Source organism: Ursus americanus, chromosome 33, assembly GCF_024610735.1.
Source record: "Ursus americanus isolate L20-20 chromosome 33, mUrsAme1.1.p, whole genome shotgun sequence".
Lineage (NCBI taxonomy): Eukaryota > Metazoa > Chordata > Mammalia > Carnivora > Ursidae > Ursus > Ursus americanus.
Window position 1 is genome coordinate 4159612 of NC_142159.1, and position 25612 is coordinate 4185223.

The 25612-nt window shown below is 41.6% G+C and overlaps 1 protein-coding gene across 3 annotated transcripts in view; it reads left to right on the forward strand.

Moving 5' to 3' along the window:
- KIAA0319L (KIAA0319 like) overlaps window positions 1-25612 on the forward strand; it is an 88670-nt gene that overhangs the window by 16351 nt on the left and 46707 nt on the right. For all 3 annotated transcript variants that reach the window (XM_045782590.2, XM_045782591.2, XM_045782589.2), the window contains exon 3: window positions 12603-13132. In XM_045782590.2, coding sequence (XP_045638546.2) covers window positions 12603-13132 — 530 coding nt within the window. The remainder of the gene's footprint in view (window positions 1-12602; window positions 13133-25612) is intronic.

Below are 25612 nucleotides of genomic sequence, written 5' to 3' on the forward strand. Positions count from 1 at the left end.
GGAACTTTGCTTTTCTCTTCTGTCCCTGCCACCTTTTAGCCAAGGAAATTAATTAACATTAAGGAGCTGGTTCAAATGATGACAACTCAAGTAATTCCGCAGTGGAGGTGACATCTTTTCCTAGATTTTGTTAGTTTAAAAAATTGCATGAGTTTATTTAAATAGTGGGTCAATGTTTAAAATTAAACAAGCATTTTACTGGGCCTACAAATACGGAGATACCATTACAACCCGAGCACTTAGACAGAGTGGGTGAGGTAGACCAACAAACATGATCCAGTGAGAGAAATTCCATGATAGAGGATACGCAGAGAGGAATCTTGGGGTGAAGGTCTCCTCAAGGAAGACTTTCTGGAAGAAGTGGTGCCTGTGCTAAAGTGAAGTGTAGTAACAACAAAAGTCATGGCAGCGATTATACGCTGAGCTTTAACTACATGCCAGGCAGTGTGTTAAGTACTTTGCATAGCTTACCTTTTTTTATGTCTATAATAACCCTGTGAGTTTAGGTACTGTTACCATCATTTCTGTTTCTACTCATGAAGAAACCAAGAAAAATGACCCAAGATGACACAGCTAGTTAAGTTGGCTGCATAGAGATTCAAACCCAGGCAGTCTTATTTCAGGGGCCACAGCCCCAACCTGTGGGGTGGGGGACAGAACATGGGTGAGCTGGAATAAGGGTGTTGATCTTGATATGGAATTTTCTTTTGGAAACAATGTTTTTTTAACTCAGATTTCCAGAAGGTTCTCTATGATCCTCACCTTGGAGACTGGATGTATTTTTTTTCATTAAATCAAGATTAAATGAGGGTGGTTTTCATAGTTCCTTTAACCGTAAGATATCAGTATTCTGCCTTAGGTTGGTAGATTAAAAGAACATTTTCCTCCTCTTTTGCCCACAAGTATTGCCATCTTCTACAGAGATGTTATGGTTTTTCTCTTCAGCAATTTGCCACAATCCACTGCCTTTAAGGTTTTCTTTTCTTTTCTTTTCTTTTAAAGATTTTATTTTTTTATTTGACAGAGAGAGAGGGTGAGAGAGGGAACACAAGCAGGGGGGAGTGGAAGAGGAAGAAGCAGGCTTCCCGCTGAGTAGGGAGCCTGGTGCGTGGCTCAATCCCAGGACCCGAAGGCAGACGCTTAATGACTGAGCCACCCAGGCGCCCCTACCTTTAAGGTTTCTTTAGCGACAGTGTTTACAGGAGGGGACTTAACTCTTCAGAGTACTTTTTTTTTTTTTAAGATTTTATTTATTTATTTGTCAGAGCACAAGCAGGGAGAGTGGGAGGCAGAGGGAGCAGGCTTCCCACTGAGCAAGGAGCCCGACCTGGGACTCGATCCCAGTACCCTGGGATCATGACCTGAGCCAAAGGCAGATGCATGATTGACTGAGCCACCCAGGCGTACCTCTCCGAAGTACTCTTAATCAGAGAAGTGCTTCAACGCTCAGGTTTTGGGATCAAGTGGCTGGAAGCTTGTTTTCCATCTAGCAGATCATCAAGAGTTAACGTGAATGGTGGCTGTGAGATACCTGTGGGGCACCTGGTTCCATGGGGAGTTTGTCTTTGATCAGAATGTCTTTGGGAAAAATGGAAACGTAACATACAGTCAAGGGAAAGGAGTCAGAATATGGACACAAAGCCTATTGATTCTTATTTAGCAGTTAGTTTAGTTTCAGCAAATCATCTACACCACCACATTTAACAAACTGTGCTCTTAACAAAGCTAGGCACACAGCAAAGGCAATGAATGGTAATTATTTTCTTTTCAAAGGGCTGCTTTGTGAGGGTGCTGCCACCTTTCAATCTAACCTGTGTGCAGTTGAGGAAAAAAGTGTTGGCCCTTTTGAAGAGGAGAGAGGGCACCGGTTATTACCCTGGCTTTTTCCAAACTTCATAATACCTGACTGTGCCCTTCAGAGGATTTAGTTACCTCCTCTGCTTTGCTTTTTGAATGTGCTAACCGCCGCGGGAGAGAACTGGTGTGGAGAGTCACTGGAACCATTTTTGTACTTGTTTGTTAGTGGGTGTGCAGGTGACAGACATGCTGACAGTCAAAAGGAAGGTGGAGGGTGCCCCCTGAGGTGGTTTGTATTTGAACAGTTCCTGTGAGTTGTTTCGGGGATTGATAATGTGCCTGCTTGCCTCCTTTTCGTATGGCAGCCATCTTGGCCGAGACCTAGCGCTTCTGAGAGAGCGCATACTTTAGGTTATAGCTGCAGGAAGATAGTTGGTGTGGAGCAGAGTTCAGTCACTGACTCCACCAGATTTAGGGCTGCTGCTCTACTGCTTGGTTCATGACAGGTATAATCATCAAAGGAAAGCTTTGAATGGATTTTTGGCCGTATTATAAAATTGTGAGATTTTTAAAAAAGAATTTTAGTTTCAACGAATGTTAAAAGTAAGTGCAAATTTTGCCTATATAATGTTCTCACCAATCATTATTGTCCGCAGAAACTTGGCTCCCCTTCCCCCACAGCAGAAGAATGTACCAACTGTTTGGTTTTTGGTTTTTTGAAATAATACTGGCAGGGCATTCTCTCCACTCTCATTCCCATCATGTCAGCCCTTCCACTGGGATACAATTTGATGAATTTGTTTCAAGTATGAATTCCCAGTGACCTTAACAGTCTGGCTCCTAAGGCAGTGGGCATTCTGTCTCTGCTTCCTTCTTGGTTGCCAGCCAGAACAGTTTCCAAATTAGCTGGAAAATTTACAAATGCCAGAGGCAACAGCACTGCCTCTCAGTGTTTCTGGAGTTGTTCATGGCTTTCTGTAGTATTTGATGATCTTCTTCTGGCAATAATTTATATATTCTGTAGACTTTTCCACTCTGCTACTTGGAATTATGAAACCTGGTCTAGATTTTGTGCTAGATTTATTAGAATTCTGTACTTTGAGAGATGATAATGATAAGTGAGCATTGCTAGCTCCAGAGCTTCCAGTTTGGGGGTTCCTCCAGGTAATACATATGGGAGCTCTGTATTCTCTGCTTTGTCCTGGCTTTAGAAGGAAAGGGATTGGCTCTGCCCTCCTGTACTCCACCTGGGTAAGCTTTCTACATGCTCCTACCAACAGTGAGTTCCAGACTTTCCCAAAAGGTTTTCAGTCTAAGGTTCTATGTAAGCCCTCTTTTGTAAGGATTTAATATTGCTTTTGCTTAGGCCCTGGGAGCAGAGCCAGGCTATGGTGGCGTGGGCAGGAGAGGAACTGATCTAAAATTGGAGCTTATTTTCATCTTACCTTTTATCCAAGTTACTTCTAGAATCCAATATTGACTCTACCGATGCTCCCCTGCTTCCTCCTCTGATGAACTCTTTTTCTCAAGAGTAACAACAATGAAAATTGAATCTTAGAGAGGTTAAGTTACTTTTCAAAGGTTAAATTATAGTAAGTGATGGACCTAGAGCTGAATCTGGAACCCATGTCTTTTAGCCATCTAAGAGGAATAATGATGATCCACTAAATGAATGGGAAAGAACTGTTTTCCCCCCATATTTTTATTATTGAACACGTAATGGAGCAACATTTTTTTGAATAACAGTTAATAAAAAAATAAGTCAGTCAAAATCCCACTAAGTAAACACGTGAACTGAGAGATCAGAGTACCTCCTCTCTTTATTGGGAACTATTGGGATTAATTTTCTTAGCAATGCCGTAGCCAGTTAACCTGCCCTATGCTTCACATTTCTTTTACTTCTGGTCACTGTCAAAGTGATAAGGACCATTTGTCCTTTCCCAGGCGCTATTCCCTTGAGCTAAGACAAAGGAGCAAATTGTCAGGTAAGAGTCACATGACTCAGATCTTACCCATCACTAAGCTTTAATAATAATTTTAAGAATATAGCAATCAAGAGGTCCAAGTGAAGTAGGGGGAGTCTGAAACATCCTGTGTGAACACCTAGGTTGTTCCTTCCATCATTGAACATGCTCTCTCTTGCCCAGAGTAATGGATCAGATCTCTAACTGAGGCTTCCAGGTCACCTCACAAAGCAGGGGGAGTGTTTGGGTTCTGAGATGTTTCTCTTTTATATTACCAGATAGTTGTGTAGCTTATGTGACATTCTTCAGGGAGCCGTGGAAGCAAAAGACCCTTGCAGGGCAAACCAGTCTTATAGCTAACTCCCCCTCCACACCCACTTTTATCTCCTCTTCTTTCAAAGATCTGGATTGGACCAGAGCTGCTAGCAACAACCAGGGAATTAGAATTTTTTGCTCCTTTCCCTTTGACCTTGTAATTCCCACAAATTTCCTTGACCATTTCCCCTGAGTCTAAATCTGTTCCCCCAAATTCCACAGACATCCTCTGTGATTTGCCTCAAAGCTTTCACCAATTATACCAAGCATGGATAGGCAGCAACCCTGTCATCAGTTCATCATCATAATTTTCCATCCTCTCCTTTTTTCTTGCTAGAAAGTGCCTTAACCGTTGTGATTTGTGTGAGTCTGACTTGACATTCCTGTATAACTTTGTGCTTTTCAACTCACATTTACCACCCCTCCCTTCTCAGCTTTTTCACTGTGACAAGAATCCATTGAGGTATTAAACCCTCTTTAGACTGAAACTTATGAGTTAAGACATTAGATAGGGAGAATGTTCTGAGACCCCGGTTTCTCTTGGAGAAAGACACGGTTTTCCCTTTAGCCTGCAGGCGATGGTTGCTCATTCTTCCAACTCCCATGTACCTCCAAGTTTGGAGGTGGAACTGATGTCCTCATCTCTCCTCACTGTCACTTCTGGAACAGTACTCCTCCAGTGTCATGGAAAAAGTTCTGCTCGTTGAGGTTTATACCACTTCCTACCCCTAGTCATTACTCATCTACCAACCATCATTCACTCCCCTCATTTATTGTGGCATATGGACCTCATCTCTTTTTGAAGTCTTGTCATCGACCTGGATGTCTTCAGTATGACCCACCTGATACCAAGCCACCTGGTTTCCTCCATATGCATACATGTTTTTATTTGTGCATTCATTCAAAAAGATATTTTGGGGCACCTGCAGTGTAATGTGTCAAGTGCCATGCCAGAATTGGGGGTGCAGTAGTGAGAGATAAAAAAAAAAACAAAGCAGACATGGCCGTGTCATCCTCGAGCTTACAGTGTGGTGGTGGGGAAAACACTGAGCAGATGATCACACAAAGAAATGTAAGTTTATAAGTGCTATAATTGCTTTAAAGGAAAGAGGCAACAGGGCCCGAAGAGTATATAAATGGAGAGGCCTGACTTGGCATGGAGGCTTCTCTAAGGAGATGATGGTTGAACTGAAATCTCATAGGTGGAGCTAACTGGGTAAAGAAGGGAAACAAGAGAGTTCCCAGTAGAGGGGGCAGCATGTGCAGAGCCCAGTTAAGAGAGGGAGCATAGTCCTTTGAGGAATGAAAGGAGGCTGGTGGGTTGGAACATAATGACTGAGGGAGAGCCTGCGACAAGGTCGGGCCAGAAAGGTAGACATGGTCTAGATCATACAGGATCTTCTTAGGTTATGTTAAGGATTTTGGTTATCACTCTAAGAGCCCTGTGGGAAGCCAGTGACATTTCTGTTTATTTAAATTTTTAAAATTTATCTTTCAAAAGATAATACATATACGTTGTACAAATTCAAAAGGTAAAAAAGGGTATTTGGTGAACAAATAAGTCTCTTCAGTCTCTTGAGCTACCTCCTTTCCCCTACTAAAGGCAACCATGCCAACTTCTTGAATATTCTTCCAAAAATAGTCTATGCATATATATGCATAAACATTATATTCTTTCCCCCCCCACACAAATTGTAGCATACTAGACACACTGCTCTGAACTTTTCTTTTTCTACATAGTGTATCCTGGATATCGCTGCATACTAGTACTATATAGAGTAGCCTTATTCATCCCCGTAACTGCGTGGGTCTTCTTTAATTTATTTAATCAGTTCTCTATTGAGAAGTTTAAAAGTTAGTTCCAATATTTTTTTATTTCAAACAACATATAGTGAATATCTTTTTTTTTTTTTTTTTTTAGATTTTATGTATTTGCTATTTGAGAAAGAGAGCGAGAGACCAAGTGAGTGTGCGTAGGGGGAGGGGCAGAGGAAGAGAAGAGAGACTCTCAAGCAGACTCCACGCTGAGTGTGGAGCCCAACACAGGGCTGGATCTCACAACCCTGAGATCATGACCCTGAGATCATGATCTGAGCCAAAATCAAGAGTTCGACGCTTAACTGAGTAAGCCACCCAGGCACCCCTACACTGAATATCTTGATAGCATGTCACATATGCAATAATGTATCTGTTCAGTAAATTCCAAATTTAGCTACCTTTATTCTATAAAGGCTGAATTTCTTTCCTTCAGAGTACTTACTTTAGTTTGCACTCCTACATTCATTATTGTGTCTGTTTAACCTCTGTCTCCCCATCTAAATTATAAGCTCCATCAAAGCAATGCCTAGCGTGAAACAGATGCACCGTAATATTTGTTGAATGGATGAATGAATAAAGAAATAAAGATAATAGCTGGGTGGGAAGAAAAGGTGCCTCATTACTTAAACTTTTGAGGTTATCTTTTACAAGACAGAAATAATTTGCATCTCTGTAAAAATCAAAATCATTTGTAACTTATCAGTCTTCTGTGAGTTAACATCCAGATTTAGGCTCTACTCATTAGTTAATAGTAAGTCAAACAAAAATACATTCTCTTAGACCAGGGGTTGGCAAACTTTCTTAAAGGGCCAGATGGTAAACATTTTAGGCTTTGCGAGTCTTAAGATAAAAGCCTGTTGCAGCTACTTATCTCTGCCATTGTGGGGGTACCTGGGTGGCTCAGTTGGTTGGGCATTGGCCTTCAGCACGGGTTGTGATCTGGGGTCCTGGAATTGAGCCCCAAGTTGGGCTTCCTGCTCTGCAGGGGAGCTTGCTTCTCCCTCTTGTTCTCCCTCTCCCCCTGCTCGTATGCTCTCTCTCTCTCTCTCTCTCTCTTTCTAACTCTGTCTCTCAAATAAATAAATAAAATCTTTAAAAAAACTTTGCCATTGTGGAGCAAAAACAGCTGTGGACAATATATAAATAAATGAGTATAACTATATTCCAGTAAAACTTTATTTACAATAATAGACAGTAGCTGGAGTTGGCCTTTGAGCCATAGTTTGTTGTGCCTGGTTTATTGAATCAGTAGTGATATCCCTTCTTTCATTCCTGATATTGTTAATTTGTGACTGTTGTCTTTTTTTCTGTCATCAGTCTGACTAGAGCTTTATCAGTTTTGTTGATCTTTCTAACAACCAGATTTTTGTCTCATTGATTTTCTGTACTTTTTATTTGTTTTCTGTTTCATTGGTTACTCTTATCTTTACCTTTTCCTTTCTCAACTAATTTGGATATAATTTGCTTTTCTTTTTCTAGCTTTTACGATGAAAGCATAGATCACTGATTAAAAAAAAATTTTTTTTTTTGGCTGTTAATGTTTGGCCTTCATTTTTCCAGATCCTTTGGAATATATATAATATAGATGTAGAAACAAAAAAAGCTTCGTTTTAAAAAATATAAATAAGACCATCATATATAAATTTTCTACAACTTTTTAAATTTTTAAAAAAATTTTTAAGAGATTTTATTTATTTGAGAGAGAGCGGGTGAGCATGAGTGGCGAAAGGGGCAGAAGGAGAGGGACAAGCAGACTCCCCACTGAGCAGGGAGCCTGAAGCGGGGCTCAATCCCAGGACCCAGTGATTATGATCTGAACTGAAGGAAGACACTTAAGCAACTGAGCCACCCAGGTGCTCCCTGCAACTTGCTTTTTTAATTTAAGGTATCATGGGAATATTTCTTTTCTTTTCTTTTTTAAAGATTTATTTATTTAATTTGAGAGAGAGAGAAGAGAGTGCGCGCGCATGAGCTGGGAAGAGGGGAAGGGGGAGAGGGAGATAGAGAAAAACATCCTCAAGCAGACTCCCTGCTGAGTGTGGAGCCCAATGTGGGGCTTGATCCCCGGACCCTGAGGTCATGACCTGAACTGAAGTCAAAAGCCAGCCACTTAACTGACAGAGCCCCCCCAGCACCCCTCATGGGGCTATATTCTACCCCATTGTTTTCAGTTGCTGCATAGTATTCTATACTATTCTATACTATTCCGTATTGATAGACATTTCAGTTTTTCAAATATTTCACAAGTACAAACCATACTATAATGAAATCTTCACAAGTGAGAAGTTCTTTGGCATAGAGGTGCACAGAATATTTTTGTTAAATGTATAATTTATTGAATGTCTTCTCTTTGATGCTCGAAGGAATAAGCTCTTTCCGTGTGATTTACCACGCTAACTACATTTGGTGGCTCTTTGTTATGAATTTTCTTATGTTGTTTAAGGGTTGAACTTTGGAAAAGTCTTCCTACATTCATTACATTTCTGAGGTTTTCCTCAATATGGCTTCTCTGATGTTCAGCAAGGCTGGAGCTGTGCCTGAAGACTTTCCTATATTTCTTGCAGTGATAGGATATTTGTCCAGTATGAATTCTCTCGTATCCAGTAAGCTCTTTACAAAGGCTTTCCCACAGTCATTTATACCATAGGGTTTGTTTGCACTGTGAGTTTTCTGATGTCCACCAAATGATATATACCTGAAGGATTTTCCACATTTATTTCAGTGATAGGGTTTCTCTCCTATATGTTCTTTCTTCTCTTCTCTTCTCTTCTCTTCTCTTCTCTTCTCTTCTCTTCTCTTCTTTCTTTTCTTCTTGGCAGGGGAGGGACAGAGGAAGAGAGAGAATCTTAAACAGTCTCCACTGTGGAGCCTGATGTGGGGTTTGATCTCACAACCTGATCATGACCTGAGCTGAAATCAAGAGTTGGTTGCTTAACCGACTGAGCCACGTTGATGCCCCTCCTGTATGTATTCTTTGATGACTAAAAAGGGTTGAGCTCTTCCTAAAGGCTTTTTCAGGTTCATTACACCAATATGGTTTCTCACCAGTATGGATTTTCTGTTGAGTTATCCCTGAAAGCTTCCCCACATGTATTACATTTAAAAGGCTCTTCACTGTGTATTCTCATGATGAGTAAGGGCTGGGTTCTGAGCAAAGGCTTTTCCCAGTCTTCACATATGGAGGGTTTCTGACTGGTATGAATTCTCTGATGACTTAAAAGGATAGAGTTCTTTTTGAAAGCTTTTTTCATTGCATTTATTGCATTTATGGGGTTTCTCTTTACAATGAATTCTCTGATAATTAATAATCATTGCATCCTTCTTCAGAAATTTCCACATTGAGTACATCTATAAAATTGTTTGCTTATGTGAATTTTCTGATGATTTAAAGGAAATGAGCTGTTCATAAAGGCTATCCCACATTCTTTACATTAATGGGTTATCTCACCTGTAAGATTTTTCTGATGGCTGATAGAGGAGGAATTATATTTAAAGACTTTCCCACATTACAGTGCTGCTTCTCTGTGGAACTTTTGTCCTCCCATTCCAGACTTGTATCAATGATGACACCTTATGTTCACTCTTCCGGAGCTGATCCTTCAGAAATATGTTGCTTTAGGACTGATGCCTTTTTTGCAAACCCATACTCCTGGACTGTGCAGGCACCTGGCAGAACTTTGCACACCTCTTTCCAGGGCTCTACCCCTTGCTCCAGTTGGGTAATTAATTTTGGTTTGAAAAAGAGAAGCCCCTCGGAGTCCCATGGTTTTCTAGCATCACATCCCTGTGCATGTTCCACTGACTGCATCCAGGTGTCTCCAGTCAGTCTGGGTAAAGGTCACAGCCACATGCCTAAATGTCAGTGATCCCTGGATGTGTACTCTTGGTAGTCTTGGAGCCCTTTGTCTCCTTAACTGTTCTCTTAGGTAAGGGCAGAAAATCCTGATAAGCCAATGGTTCCAGAGTCTAGAAGTCCAAAATAAAGGGTTGGTACCTTCTGAGACTCTGGATAGAATCCTTCCTTGACTCTTCTTAGCGTCTGGTGGTCACTGTCAGTCGTGGGCATTCCTTATCTAGTAGCTGTATGGCTCCAGTCTCTGCCTCTGTCATCACATCGTCTTCTCCCTGTGTGTCTCTCTAGATGATCGATTTTAGACTTTTCTTATTTTCTAAAATAAGCATGTTAAACTATAAATGCCCCTCTAAACACTGCTTTAACTGCATCTCATGAATTTTTATATGCTATGTTTTCATTTTCATTCAGTTCAAAATATTTTCTAATTTCCCGCATGTCATCTCAATCCATACTTGGGGTAAATTAGTATTCAGTCAAAGACTGAAAGGACCATTATCCAGATATTGGGAGCTCTTTCTCTGTGTTGCTTCCTCCTTTCTGGTTGTTCATTCCAAAATTCTAGTTATCACAGAACCTTAACCTCTGTTTCCTCAGCTCAGCAACTCTGCCCTGGTCTGCTTGGGCTCTCCTTCCCTGTGGCACTGTCTGTAGCACGCTTCCATGCAGAAAGCCAGGGCGGTCATAGAGCTTACCTGTTTGCTTCCTTCCTCTTTGGGATCACAGTCCTGGACTACCTGTTGTTCATTGTCTAAAAACACTTGTTTCATATAGTCTAGTTTTCTAGTTGCTCATGGTGGGAGGGCAAGTCCTACGGCAATTCCTTCCACAGGGGCAAAAGTGGATGTCACGGTACGTTTTAAAAATTAAATAAAACAGTGGCTTACAGAAAAGTGCAGGTTATTTTCATCTGTGTGGACCTCTTCACTATGTTAAATGTGAGAGAATTATCCTGAGAAGAAGGATGGAAAGTTGATATAAAGGTTACTGATGTAACCATTTATTGATTTCAACAGAGTCTGTATACTCAGAGAGCTGTTACCGAGAGTCATACCATTGGTTACTGTGTGGGAAGGTGGATGGGGATATGAGGGGTATTTCTGTAGCTCTTGGTAGCTTCATTTTTTTTTCATAGTTGCTATTTCTTCATTTTTCTTAAGGAAGTTCTATTTTTTCTGGGTTTCTAAATTGCCTTGTCTGATGTTAGGTCCGTGCCAATGTCTCTCTCTTTTCTTTTAATGAACAATGGCAGATTGGCTTCCACAGCGCCTGCTCAGTAATCCAGAAGCCTGCCTTTATTTTCCTCTTCCCTCTCATTTGACTAGTGCCCACATATAGTCTGCCGGACATTTTGTAAGTATTTTCTGGGAGTCAGGGTGGCTTTGGCTGATTATCACGTTGTTGCTCTGGTTAGTCAGAGCCCCCTTTCAGTTCTGTGTACATGCGGACATGATTATCCACGTCTTCGGTGTTTTGATTCTACTGCATATTTTCTGTATGTAACTATTTAGAAAGATTTATTTATTTGAGAGAGAGAGAGTGAGTGAGAGAGTGGGGGTGGGGGGCAGAGGGAGAGAGAATCTCATGCAGACTCCATGCTGAGCATGGAGCCCACATGGGGCTCAGTCTCACGACCCTGAAATCATGACCTGAGCTGACACCAAGAGTCAGACGCTTAACTGACTGAGCCACCCAGGCACCCCTACTGTATATAATTTTAGAATATATTTTACATTCTAATTCCAGGGCCAGGGCTAGGGTGAAGAAAGAGACACCTAGGGCACAGAATTTAAGGGCGTGCTCGCTCTCAAGGTCGGGTAAGCTAACTCTGCACTTACATGACCCTGAGAGTGTGCACCTCCTTAAATTTTGTGCCTAAGGCACCTGTCTTGCCTCTCCCTGGTTTTGGCCTCTATAACCCTGACTGTGGTTGGGTGCACACACACATATATATATATATATGTACCTATATAACTAAGACCTTAAAATGAACTCTGTATAACGGCTTTCATTTAGAACATGCTTTGACTTTTCTACATATAAAAAAACAGACGTGAGGTAATACTTCAGGAAAATTAATGCCATTCCTGAACTAATTCAATAGTCCAAAAGTTTATCCAGAAGCAACATTAGCTAGAATTTTGGACCTTGTTATTTATGTTAACCCGGTAGGTTACTGCTGTACTTCTGTTCCTTTATTTCTTACCATGACGTGGCTTGTCAGTAGAAAGTTCATTCTAGCAGAACCCGGCTCATGATTCAACTTCTTGGTAATCTGACTACTGCTCTGGCTGATACCAGGTGTGCAAAACTGCCTGACTCTGGCAAACAATTGGTTAGAAAACGGATGAACCTATAACCAACCTGTGAGAGGTTAAGAGTACGCAGTTTGCGTTGCTGCTGGTTCCGGAGGGGGGATTGTTATTCCATCCAGTTTCGCTACCCGTTCTTCTGGTCCCATAGTGGTCACACTGTCCCTGAGAAATGCTAGGACGTGAGTGGGAGGTCAAGTGGTGGGACCCCCTCCCCTGTCCCTCCATACGCTTCTATCAGAATAGCTGTTTTGTTTTTTTTTTCTGTTTCATGAACTGGAGTTGTGTATAAAAGGTCTGTGTGAAACGGACTCATTGAGAAGGGGAACCAGTGATGAATGTGGAACAGTACTTCTATAAGCTAAAGTATCCTGAGCCAAAAAACACTCTATTTTGCTTCTTCTGTTCCACTTACTAGACAGCTTTCCCACCCTCTTAAAAACCAGTCTTCAAAATAGCCTTAAATGTTGGTGTTCAGGGCTCTTTACAGAGCAGTAGTCTGTTTTTATTACATCTTAAAATGTTTTCATTCCTTGTTTTTAGATGCCAGTGAGAGCAGGTGCCAGCAGGCGAAGACAGAATTTGGAGTTGGCCTGAGATCTGGGGGAGAAAATCACCTCCGGCTTCTTGAAGGAACCCCCTCTCTCCAGTTGTGCTGGGCTGCCTGCTGCCAGGACCCTGCCTGCCATGCCGTTTGGTGGTTAGAAGGGATGTGTATTCAGGCCAACTGCAGCAGGCCCCAGAGCTGTCGCACTTTTAGGACAGACTCTTCTAATTCCATGCTGGTGTTTTTAAAAAAATTCCAAACTGCAGATGATTTGGGCTTTCCACCTGAAGATGATGTACCACATATTCTGGGGCTAGGTTGGAGCAGGACATCTTGGAGGAGACAGAGTCCACCCAGAGCTCCACTCAGACCCACTGTATCTTCCAGTGACCATCAGAGCTTACCTAAGAAGCTTTGGAAGAGAGAGAGTCCCAGCGAAGAAGTAACTACACATATAGTGACACAGCGTTCTGAAATGAATGACTCCAAGGAAGTAGGTTATCTGAACACCAGTGGTTCTGCAGAGGTAAGCACATTATGAATAAGGAGCAGAGAAACTGTTAAATCTGCTTTTACATTTGGCACACATGAGCAGTGAAGCTGGTGCTTGTGGGCAGCACTCTGTGCTGAGGAGTGTCTGTATAAAGCTGCCTGGTGTCATCTTTGTGGGTGCTGCCCAGATGTACAAGCATAATTGGACCTCAGAGATGTTCACTGCATGCAAGTCTGACCATCGTTTCAGTAAAAGCAGAAATCTGCTCGTTATCTAGTCTAAGGTGGTTCTTGGCTACAGGTAAGTACAGTTGTGTGGTGTCTGTCTTCACTAATGATTCCACAGTATTTTCTGCCAGATTGCAAAACACTTGATAGATGTGGTTACACTCAAGCTCTCCTCCCTCTTCCCCATCTCCCACGTGTAAACGCATTCCTTATGAGGTAGTTTCTATTCCAGTCAAAGTAGCCATTCCTGGCACCACAGACTAAGACCTGACCTACTGAGCTAGGGAGCCAGATGTGGCCATTAGCCAAGACGTCTCTGGGGTGAGTTCTTACCAAGCTTTATATGCCAAGGGGGTTACCACCAGTAGATTTTATTCTGCTTATTATGTTTCTTCATTGTTGATCTTCCTAGGCAAATGATTAAAAGGAATGAGTCATTCTGTGCTCAGCCTCCCTTGATTGCTGTGACTTATTTTTGTATTTGTTTTGTCCTAGTTGTCTCTGTCAAGTTGAAGCCAGAGTGGGGAGGCTACTACATGCCAGGCACTCTGTGTGCTAATTGTTATACGGTGTCATTTGGTTTAATTTCCATAGCAGTATTTCCAAGTTGGTATTATTAGCCCCATTTCCCTAGTGAGGAAACCGAGGTCCAAAGAGGTTAAACAGTTTGATCGTGCAGCTAATGAATAAGAAACCTAGAATTGGAACCCAGATTTAATATTAGGGAAAAACCCTTTCAGTGCAATATTAGAGACATAGTCTTAGGTTTAATACGCCCATAAACATTTAGACATCTCTTGTTGACGTGAGGTCCTTTTCTAAGCACTAGAGATACAAAGGTGAACAAGATGTGGTCCGTGCCCTCAGGGAGTTGACAGGCTAGTGGAGACTCAGACACAAAGGTAGGTATTTACAGTAGTGTGTAATTATTGCATTAGTAGAGTTATGTACACAATTTAGTAGGAACAGAAAAGAGGAGGTGATTCACTTGAGCAGGCAGGTGGTGTGTGTGTAGGGAAGACTTCACAGAAACCTCTAATGTATTTCTTTTTTCTCTTTAAGTGCTTATTACCTACACCAGATTATAATCTTGTTTTTTGAAATTTTAAGCCCAGTGTAGATGACATACAGTGTTAGATTAGTTTCAGGTATACAGTATAGTGATTCGGCAGTTCCATATATTACTCAGTGTTCATCAAGATAAGGGTACTCTTAATCCTCTTCATCCATTTCCCCCATCCCTCCCACCCACCTCCCCTCTGGCAACCATCTTTAATTTATTTCTCAAAGGATATGTCAGATTTCACTGGGAGATTAAAGGTAGTAAAAAACATCTGGACAGAGGCACAGTGTATGGAAAGGCTCAGTCTGTTCGCAGATATTTATTGCACAGTTACTATCTGCAAGGTATTATTCAAAGCTAAACACTAGGGATATTATAGTAAACAAGGTAGACATGATTTCTGCGCCAACGGAGCTTATGCTCTGGCGAGGAAAACAGACAATACATTTATAATAATTAAATAATTGTAAGTTTGATGTGGGCTTGAGAGGATAAGTGCAGAGTTATATCAGAGCATCTAACAGGGACCTCATTGAGACTAAAGGGTAAGGTTAGGTACCCTAAGTAAAGAAAGTATAAGTTGAGACTTGATGTAGAAAGAGTTTGGAAAAGAAGCAGGCAGAGTATTTTAGTCAGAGAGAGAACAGTTTCAAAGTTTGTTGGGTGCCCTAGAGCATGGCAAGATCAGGAAGTTGAGAGAGGCTGGTCTTATTCAACAAAGTGAGCCAGAGGTGAAAGAGGAGGCTTGTGAGCTGTGGAGAGCCTTAAGGCCTTCTTAAGACATTGGTCTTTATCTTCAGATCAGTGAGAAGTCATTAAAGAATTTTAAGCAGGGGATAACTTGATCAGATATGTTGCTGTGTGGTGAATAGATTGGAGAGGGGCAAGAATGTATGTGGAGGAATTAGATAGGAGGCTCTTCAGGCAAGGGAACCATTACCCTGAAGATACAGGAAAGGGGGTAGACAACAAATAATTCCTTAGAGCAGTGTTCTCAAACTTTAGCATCCATCAGAATCACCTGGAGGCCTTGTTACAAACAGATTGCTGGGCCCCAATTCCAGAGTTTCTGATTTAGTAGGTCTGGAGCGGGGCCTGAGAATTTGCATTTGCAACAAGTTCCTGGAGTGTGCCAGTGCTGCTGGTCTGAGACGCACACATTGAGAACCACTGCCTTCCAGGGCAAGCGGGTTATAATCCAGCACACAGAGGACTGACATTAGCCTGAAGCAGGAGGAGAGACATCTTCGTCATGATAGGAAGGAAGAAATGGGTAAATATAGGTGTAGCTAAGGTGGGTTTATAGGTTTGGTAGGAGGAAATTGTGGTCGTTCTAGTCACATGCCTGTTCTTCTGAAGTGGGGTAGATCATTTCCTGAGAGTAGAAGCAGAGGTAGGTGGAGTGGGCACAGGTAGGTAGTGGGCAGGAAAATCAGAGGTTTGGAGAGAGTGATAAAGATCTGAAATAGCCATCGTGAAGGGTAGGAAATGGCCGAGCAAGTAAGGAAATAGATTGGTGGTAGCACTGATGAGGGAGATTACACATTTATCACAGTGGTAGTGACCTCTGCAGTCGTGTGAGTCTCCACAGTAGCTCTCAGCAGCCCTGTCAAGAAAGGGCTGCTAGTTTGATTTACCCAAGCTTGGAACTTCGCCAGTCTTGTGCAGGAAGAAATCGGGGTGTGGAAATTGAAGTTATTGTCAAGAGAGTGGATTAAGGAGAGACTACAAGAAGATGTAGGAGGGGCTGACAGAGATATGATAGAGGAGTTTGGCAATCAGAGGTTCCATCATGGGAGGCAGACATCGGCAGCACAAATAAATGTGTGTTCTGGAAGACTGGAAGTAGTCATCAGGGGATGGGATATTTGCATTTAAGTTTTTGTTGGTGGAGAAGTTCTGGTGATTATAGGATCTAGGTGTAGCTATGGAGGAGGGTTGCTGAGGCAGAGTAGAGTAGGAATTGATTGGAGACAAGGAGCCCAAAGAACTCAGGAAGCTCAAAATACATGTTACATGAATTTTCCACGTAGACATGGAGAAAGACTTTAATGATGATGATGATGATAGCAATAGCAATAGCTAATGTTTACTGAGTGAGCACTCACTATGTGCCAGGTACCATTCTGAACCCTTGACATGTTTTAACACTTCCATACAAGAAACCCTATGAAGTACTATTAACCATCTCTATTTTATAAACGAGGAAACTCAGGAAAAGAGAGGTTAAGGAGCATGGCCAAGGCAACAATAACTAGTATATGGTAGTACCAGGACTTGAACCCAGGCAGTCTGATTCTATCCAGAGTCTGTCCTCTTAACCCTATTACTCTTTAGGCAGGGACTTGGGGTAAAGAGGAATTTTGAGAGCTAGATGTCAAAGCCCTCAGCAGAGCAGGAGGAGGAGGGAAGCAGTGGGGAGAGGACAGTTGTGGTGAGAGTTGAAGTGCACCAAGATGGCAGAGGGGAGAGGTTTTACAGAAAAGCTAGAAGAGGAATGGTCGGCAAAGTGCATTGGGGAGGGGAGCAAATAAAATACGAACCCACCTTCAATCCTGAAGTATGGGAGAGTAAGGAGCCCTCATATTGCGGAGATACATGGGAAATAGTATCCTCAGGGAAGGGCACGCTCACAGTTAAGAATAGGGGATTGGGGACCACTTTATGGGCGTGGCACCTGTGCAGTTGTACAAGTCCAGACACTTAGAAAGGTCCTTTTCTCAGTTTAATGCTCTGCTGTCATTGTCTTGAAATTCTTTTTTTTTTTTTTTTAAGATTTTTCAAATTTATTTATTATTTGAGCGAGAGAGTAAGAGAGAGCAAGCAAACATGAGCGGGGTGAGGGGCAGAGGGAGAAGCAGGCTCTCCGCTGAGCAGGGAGCCTGATGCAGGGCTCGATCCCAGGACTCTAGGATCATGACCTGAGCCGAAAGCAGATGCTTAACTGACTGAGCCACCCAGGCGCCCCCATTGTCTTGAAATTCTTAATACTTTTTGAACAAGGCACCCCACATTTTCATATGCACTGTATCTTGCAAATTCTGTAGCCTGTCCTACAGGAGGAATAGGGAACAAAACATGAAATGACTGAGCATCTAGGTGACTTTTGATCATGGAAGACAAATTCAAGGTGATTTAATGGAATTTTGGGTGAGAAAGAAAAGAAAGGTCTCACAAGAGAGGAAGTATAAGTCATTTAGGGAAAACATTGTGGTGTAGTAAATGTTTAACTATTGGGTATCCCCCCCCCAAAAAAAAAAAACCAAAAACAAGTCCTGAGTTGTAGACATGGCCAGTTTCCATGGTGTAGGTAAAACCACTGTGACCGGTTTGGAGCTGCCAACGTGAATCACTGAATACAGAGTTGGGAGACATGGACACAGCCAGCCCAGATGAGCCAGCTCCAGCATACTTGCAGATAGTCATGATCAATAAAATGAGAAATAGACTAGTAAAATGAGAAATATGGTTTATGTAGGCCTGACAGTGTCCTGGAAGATGGTGAAAACTCAAATTTGGGCCTTAGAGAATTCAGGTGTACCCTGCAAGGAGGATCCTGGGGCTGTGTGGCCTGGGGAGTTCTTTTTCTTCTTGTTCACTTGCAGTGGACAGTGGCAATAAATTGCTGCTGGTGAACAGGATCTAGAGTTTTACGGTCTCACAGGGAGAGTGGGTGGACATGGAGGGAGGAACATTGAACTTGAATGACAAGCCCCAAGAGTGAGAGGGGGCCTTTGTGCAGTGTTGCACAGAGGCATGTAGATTGGCGTCCCTTGCTAAGAACTGCAAGCACTGTTAAAAAATAGGGCAAAGTGAAGTCTTCAGTTCCAGACAAATTACGTTTGACCTTATATGCCACTTCGAGGAGCTTGATTCTTATCCTGAAGGCCATGGATAGCTCTGTAAGGGTGGTAGAACCACCTGTGCGTTCAGAATAATGAACTGGTAGACATTTCTTTTAGGAGAGGACTTGCAGTTCAAGCTTCTGCTTAATGCACTAGGGAAAGGGAAGGAAGTGTATACACTGCAGATCTTCTCTAATTAGGGATGGCTGGCTAGCAGTACTGGTTTCTAGTCTGTACTGTTTGCACTAAGGTAGGTCAAGCTGCACTGCATCCAAAGAGGTAAGAGATCGTATTCTAAATTGCTCTTGTCTTGCCTGAGATGCCTGCAATCCTGCAAAGGCATTGGGTCATCAGTAGCATTCTTTATTCCTTTGGAAACATACACATATTGTATCTAAGAGCAGGTATTATGAACCTTTTGCCATTCCAGAAATGGAAAGGAATGTCACCAATTTATTCCCTTTTATCAGCTGGAAGAAACAGAGGCTTGTACTGCTTCATTTAAATACTGTATCCTTCCTGTGCTGCGAACCTCTGAATTACTGGCAGGGGAAGCATGAAGGCTTGTTGCAGGTCAGCCACTGGCAATAAATGGCTGCCAGCCCAGCTTTGTGAAAGGAGGAGGACTATTCTCTGAGCTCAGGAAATGAAGGTGCAGTGAGGTGTCCCCCACATATAAGGCTTGGCTTTAGGAGGGCTAAGGTGCTCCTTTCTTTGCCACCACCATCTCTCCGTTTCCAGAGAACCACAGCATTTCCACCCCTATAAGCCCGTGCCTTTCTGTGGGACAGAAGCCCGAGAGGCTAAAAGAGTCGAGGCTTTGGGCACCTCTCTGCTGCCTTTTTTACTGAGGAAAATTCTTATGCTGACTCTACCTAAAACTGGAGCTTACGTCTTACCAGCAGATAGAGGTGCGGGGTGTAGGCAGTGACAGAGAAGAGCCTTGCATAACCTGGGACAGAAACTCAAGCAGTTCTGTTTCCCGTCATCCATGTTTTTGGTTTGGTTTTCAGGGTTTTTTGCTTGATCACTTTGTTTTTGTTTTTAAAAAATCTTCTCTGTAATCCTTTAGGCTTCTGAAATTTTTGCCAGGGGTTCATTTATTCTTCTATTATTTCCTGACATATTTGGAATTCCTCGGGGCCTAGTTCTCCCCAGATCCTCATTCTCAGTCATCTGAGCAGCAGAGAGGCTAATAACTTTCACCAAAAATTGTTTAGCCCCAGACCCCCTTCTAGCCCTCTGGCCTGGATAATTTGTGTGGCTTTCTTACCCCTCAGTGACCAGTGCTCTTCCGGAACCGTCTGTGCACGTGTATATACACTTAACACCCCCGCCACCCCAACCCTCCACTCCCGGTACCGTCTGTGCGCGTGTATATACACTAAACGCCCCCGCCACCCCAACCCTCCACTCCCCTATTCTAACCTTACATGACTGGCTCATTGCATCAAGAGAAAAACTGGGCAGCCTGAGTCCTTGTTGTGTGTGGGTGTGCAGAAATCCCTGCAAGTGTACTGTTCCTTTCTCACAGTTATTAGTGCCCGAACTATAATACCTTTTCCTTACTTTTCCTCCCATTAACTGCTCACTTTCTGCTCTGATCTAAGTATTCTGGTTCTTTTATCTGCTTATCTGGCCTTTACTGTGTGAAATGAATTTGAAAATGTTTGTTGGCTATTTTGTTAACTTAGGAAGCAAGAGGTGATGAAGGTTTTGGTGTGGATTGGTTAACAGAGCCTTGCTAGCTGGCACAACTTGAGCCATGGGAAGAAGGTCTCAAAACCAGCTCTCTCTTATCTAACACTCCTGTCATCCCTTCCCCTTTCTCACTTCATGGCGGTCTTCGTTTCTCCAAGGAGATTATGAGGAGTCATAACTTTGTAACTAACTACTGCAAAGATGAACTCTGCCCTATTCCCCAGCCTCAGCTTCTGTTGCTGAGAACCGGTTGGGATGTGTCTTTAAACCCCACTGGCTTTGCTGTGGCAGGAAGACACGGTCTTCACTGTAGTAGGATTTTTGTTAATGACAATGGTAGTTTTTGTTTTACTTTAATACAATTGTGTCTCAGATCAAAATGTGTTGAAAGTCCAATTTTTGTGAACCATTCTTTAGTATTAAGGAGTCACCTGGGTACCAAGGAGGGCCCCCTACCTGAACGGTGATATGACCCTGCTAAGGGTGAACGTCCTGTGTGGGCCCTGTAGGCCCCTGATACTCAAAACAGTTGTTGGTGATGGAGGTTTTTCGGGTCATCTTGAATTATGGTATTAATCACTGGGTTGGCTTGCTTGATAAGGAGAGGGCAGCCCCAAGTGGAGCTGGGAAGAAGGGAGAAGGAAGAAGCGGGAGAAGGAGGGAGGGAGAAATGCGAGATGGAGAAAGAGAATGTGTAGAGAAGCCTTGCATCATTCTGAATAAAGCTTCTTTGAAGATGAGACAGGTGTAGACACCTGGGGCATGATTATATGACTTCAGTTTGGAATTAGGTTGGTTTTTATGATTTCTGTCAAGTGTCAGAAAAAAATAGTGCAAGGAAATTTCACCCAGGTTTCAACCCTATATCATCCTCTACAAATTTTCATTATTACTTTGTAGTTTCTGAAGTAAAATAATTTGCTCCATATCTCCTCTTCCTGCTTCTTTAAAAATTAATAATAATAAATGACAAATTCTTTCTTTAAAAATAAAAATCTGCCTGCCTTACTTAAACATATTTATACTCTTCTTCTGTTTCTGGGAATCTCTTCTAAAGCAGCGATTCCTAAATAAAGAAAGAGCTTCACACACAATGATGAGATGCTATTTATTTAATTAAAAAATGGAAGCAGTTTGTCTAATAAGGGGAAAGTAGAAATTTTGTGGCCATTAAAATATATATTTTTAGTTCTATGAGCGGCTCTTTTGTTACTCCCCCTGCTTTCCACTCCGAAATGCTTGCTCTTCTATGGAGACCATACTTCAAAAAAACAGTTTTATTGAAGTGTAATTGACATATCATAAACTGTATGTACATGTGCACAATTTGATTTGTTTTAACGTATATGTACCTATAAAACCCTCACCACAAAAATGGTGATGAACATATCCATTACCCCCAGTTTCCTCTTGTCCCTTTATAATCTGTCCTTCCTACTCCCTCCCTTATCCCTAGGCAACCACTAATCTGCTTTAGCTTATTATAGATTTTCTAGAATTTTTAAATAAGTGGAATCATACATACTCTTCTTTTTAACAACTCTATTGAGGTATAATTTCTATACTATAAAACTCACTCCGTTTAAGCATACAATTCAGTGATTTTAGTAAGTATAGAGTTGTGTATTATCACCACAATCCAGTTTGTTAACATTTCTATCACCCCAAAAACTTCCCTTGTGCCATCCCTACTCCCGCTCCCAGCCCCAGGCATCCACCGATCTGTTCTTTCTCTGTAAATTTGCCTTGTCTGAACTTTTCGTGTCGGTGGAACCGTGTAATACATAGTCCTTTGAGTCTGGCTCCTTTCACTCAGCATCATGTTTTGATGTTCATCCTTGTTGTAGTGTGTGTCCCATACTACATAGTATGTAGTTGGTTCCCTTTAATTGCTGAATAGTATTCCACTGCATGGATGTATCATTTGTGTATCTAGTCACCTGTTGACGGATGTTTGAATTGTTTCTAGATTTTTGGCTACATATAAAGCTGTTAGGAACATTTGTGTTAATGTCTTCCTATGGGGATATGCTTTAATTTCTCTTGGATACCTGGGAGTGGAATGGCTGGGTCATATGTATACATTTAATATTATAAGAAACTGCCAAACTTTTTTTTCCAAACAGTTGTACCCTTTCACATTCCCATTAATAACATATGAAAGTTCTAGGTCTTCCGAATTCTCACCAAAACTTTGTATGGTGAGTCTAGTTTGGGACATTGTAATAGGTGTGTAATAGTAGTTCATTGTGGTTTTTCTTTGCATTTTCTTCATGACTAATGATATGGAGCATCTTTTCATGTGCTTACTTGCCTTTCATATATTTTTTGGTAAAGTGTCTGTTTATATTTTTCCCCATTTTAAAAAACTGGGTTATCCTCTTACATATATACTCTGCATATAAGTCATTTATCAACTATTTGATTTGTAAATAATCTCTCAATCTGTGGCTTGTCTTTCCGTTCTCTTGGCAGTGTCTTTTGAAGAGCAGATATTATTTTTGATGGTGTCTAGACAGTTTGTCAGTTTTTTTCTTTATAGATCATGCTTTTGGTATTATATTTTAGAAAGGTTTTCTCCTAACTTTTCTTCTAAAAGTTTTATAATTTTAAGTTTTCAAATTTAGGTCCAGGATGTTTTTGTGCATGGTTGGAGCTATGGATGGAAGGGTTTTGTTTTGTTTTTTGCCATATGAATATCCAGTTGTGCTAACACCATATTTTTTCTGTCCTTTCTCCACTGACTTGCTTTTCACCTTTATTGAGAATCAGTTAACTATATGTGTATGAATCTATTTCTGGACTCTGTTTGGTTCCGTTGTTTTGTTTACATTGATATATTGTCTATAGCAACACAGCACTGTCTTTTTTTTTTTTTTAAAGCAAACTCTAAGGCCAGTGTGGGGGCTTGAACTCATGACCCATGATCAAGAGTCATATACTCTACCGACTGAGCCAGCCAGGTGCCCTAACATTGTACTGTCTTGATAATGATAGCTTTGTTTTTTTGTAAAGATATTATTTATTTATCTGAGAAAGAGAGAGAGAGGGAGCAGGCACAAGCAGAGGGAATGGCAGAGGGAGAGGAAGAAGCAGGCTCCCTGCTGAGCAGGGAGTCCAACGTGGGGCTCGATCCCAGGACCCCGGGATCATGACTTGAGATGAAGGCAGCTGCTTAACCGACTGAGCCACCCAGGTGCCCCAATAAGTATAGCTTTGTAATAAGTCTTTTATTCAGATGATGTAAATCTTACAACTTTGTTCTTTGTTATCAGACATTTTTTGACTATTCTAGGTCCTTTATATTTCCATATGAATTTTAGAATCACCTTGTCAATTTATTTCTAAAAAGCCTTCTGGGAGGGGTACCTGGGTGGCTCAGTCGTTAAACGTCTGCCTTCGGCTCAGGTCATGAGCCCAGGATCCTGGGATCGAGCCCCACGTTGGGCTCCCCAGTCAGCGGGAAGCCTGCTTCTCCCTCTCCCACTCCCCCTGCTTGTGTTCCCTCTCTCCCTGTCTCTCTCTCTCTGTCAAATAAATAAAATCTTAAAAAAAAAAAAAAAAAGCCTTCAGGGATTTTGATTGGGATTATGTTGGGTCTGTAGCTCAATTTGGGGAGAATTGATAGCCTAATAATAGTGAGTCTACTGATCCGTGAATACAGTATATCTTCCCTTTTATTTACATCATCCTTAATTTCTCTCAGCAATGTGTTGTACTTTCAGGGTACAGATCTTGCACATATTTTGTCACATTTATCCCTCAGTATTTCATATTTTTGGTGCTATTGTAATTGGCATTTTAAAAATTCAGTTTTTAAAATGCCCTCCAAGGGGTGCGTGGGTGGCTCAGTCGGTTAAGCGTCTGCCTTTGGCTGAGGGTGTGATCCCGGGGTCCTGGGATCGAGCCCCACATCCGGCTCCCTGTCAGTGGGGAGCCTGCTTCTCCCTCTCCTGCTCCCTCTGCCTGTGCTTTCTCTCTCTCTCTCTCTCTGTCAAATAAATAAAATCTTTTTTTTAAAAAAATAAAATGCCCTCCAAAAGAAGCAGTTTTAAAAAATTTCAGTTTCTGTTTGTTGCTAGTATATAGAAATATAGTTACTTTTTGTATATTGATCCTATATCCTGAAACCTTGGTAAACTCACTTATTCATTGCAGGAGGTTTTTTGTAGATTCCATTAGATTTTCTCTATTTATAATCACGTCTGTGAATAAATACCATTTTACTTCTTTTTTTTTTTTTTAAGATTTTTATTTATTTATTCGACAGAGATAGAGACAGCCAGCGAGAGAGGGAACACAAGCAGGGGGAGTGGGAGAGGAAGAAGCAGGCTCCTAGCAGAGGAGCCCGATGTGGGGCTCGATCCCAGAACTCCGGGATCACGCCCTGAACCAAAGGCAGACGCTTAACCGCTGTGCCACCCAGGCACCCCCATTTTACTTCTTCTTTTCCAATGTGGGTGCTTTATTGCACTGGCTAGAACGTCTACTGCAATGTTGCATGAAAGTGGTGAAAGTATACTTTTATGTTCCTAGTTGATGTGAATTTGTATCAGGAATAAATGCTGGGGGGCTCCTGGGAGGCTCAGTCGTTAAGCGTCTGCCTTCAGCTCAGGGCGTGATCCCAGCATCCTGGGATCGAGCCCTGCATCGGGCTCCCTGCTCTGCTGGGAGCCTGCTTCTTCCTCTCCCACTCCCCCTGCTATGTTCCCTCTCTCGCTGGCTGTCTTTCTGTCAAATAAATAAATAAAATCTTAAAAAAAAAAAAAGAATAAATGCTGGGTTTTGTCAATTTTTTTTTTACAACTATTGACATGATCATATGGGTTTTTGTTTTCAGTATGTTACCATGGTGAATAACTTGATTGATTTTGAGTGTTAAATTACCTTGTATTTCTGAGATAAACCCCACTGAGTCATGATATATTATCCTTTCTATGTATTGTTATATTTGATCTACTAAAATTTTGTAATGAATTTTGAATCTATGTTCATGAGGGATATTAGCCTGTGATTTTACCATCAAAGTAATGCTGGCCTTATAAAATGAGCTGAGAAATTTTTACTCTTCTTTCATTTTCTGGAAAAGTTTCTGTAGAATTGGTACTATTTATTCCTTAAATATTCCGTATAATTCCCCAGTGAAGCTATCTGGACATGGAGTTCTTTACAGGAAATTTTTATTTTGTTTTATTTTTATTTTATTTTATTTTATTTTATTTTATTTTATTTTATTTTATTTTATTTTATTTTATTTTATTTTTTGGAGAGAGAGCACGAGTGAGGGAGGGGCAGAGAGATAATCTTAGGTTGGCTCCACAGTGGGTGTGGAGTCTGTCTCATGACCCTGAGATCATGACCTGGGCCGAAATCAAGAGTTGTGTTCTTAACCAACTGACTCACCCAGGCACCTCTGTAGGAAAATTTTAAACGATAAATTCAAACTGTATAATAGATACATAACAATTTAGATTATCTATAATAGCTCTGCTTGAGTAAGCTTTCGCAGATTGTGTCTTTCAGGGAATTTGTGCATTTTATCCTAGTAGTCAAATGTATCGGCATAAAGTTGCTCACAGTATTCCCTTATTGCCCTTGTAATACCTGTAGAACCTCTTTCATTCCTAATATTGGTAATTTGTGTTCTCTTTCCCTCCCAGCCCCCTCCTCTCATCAG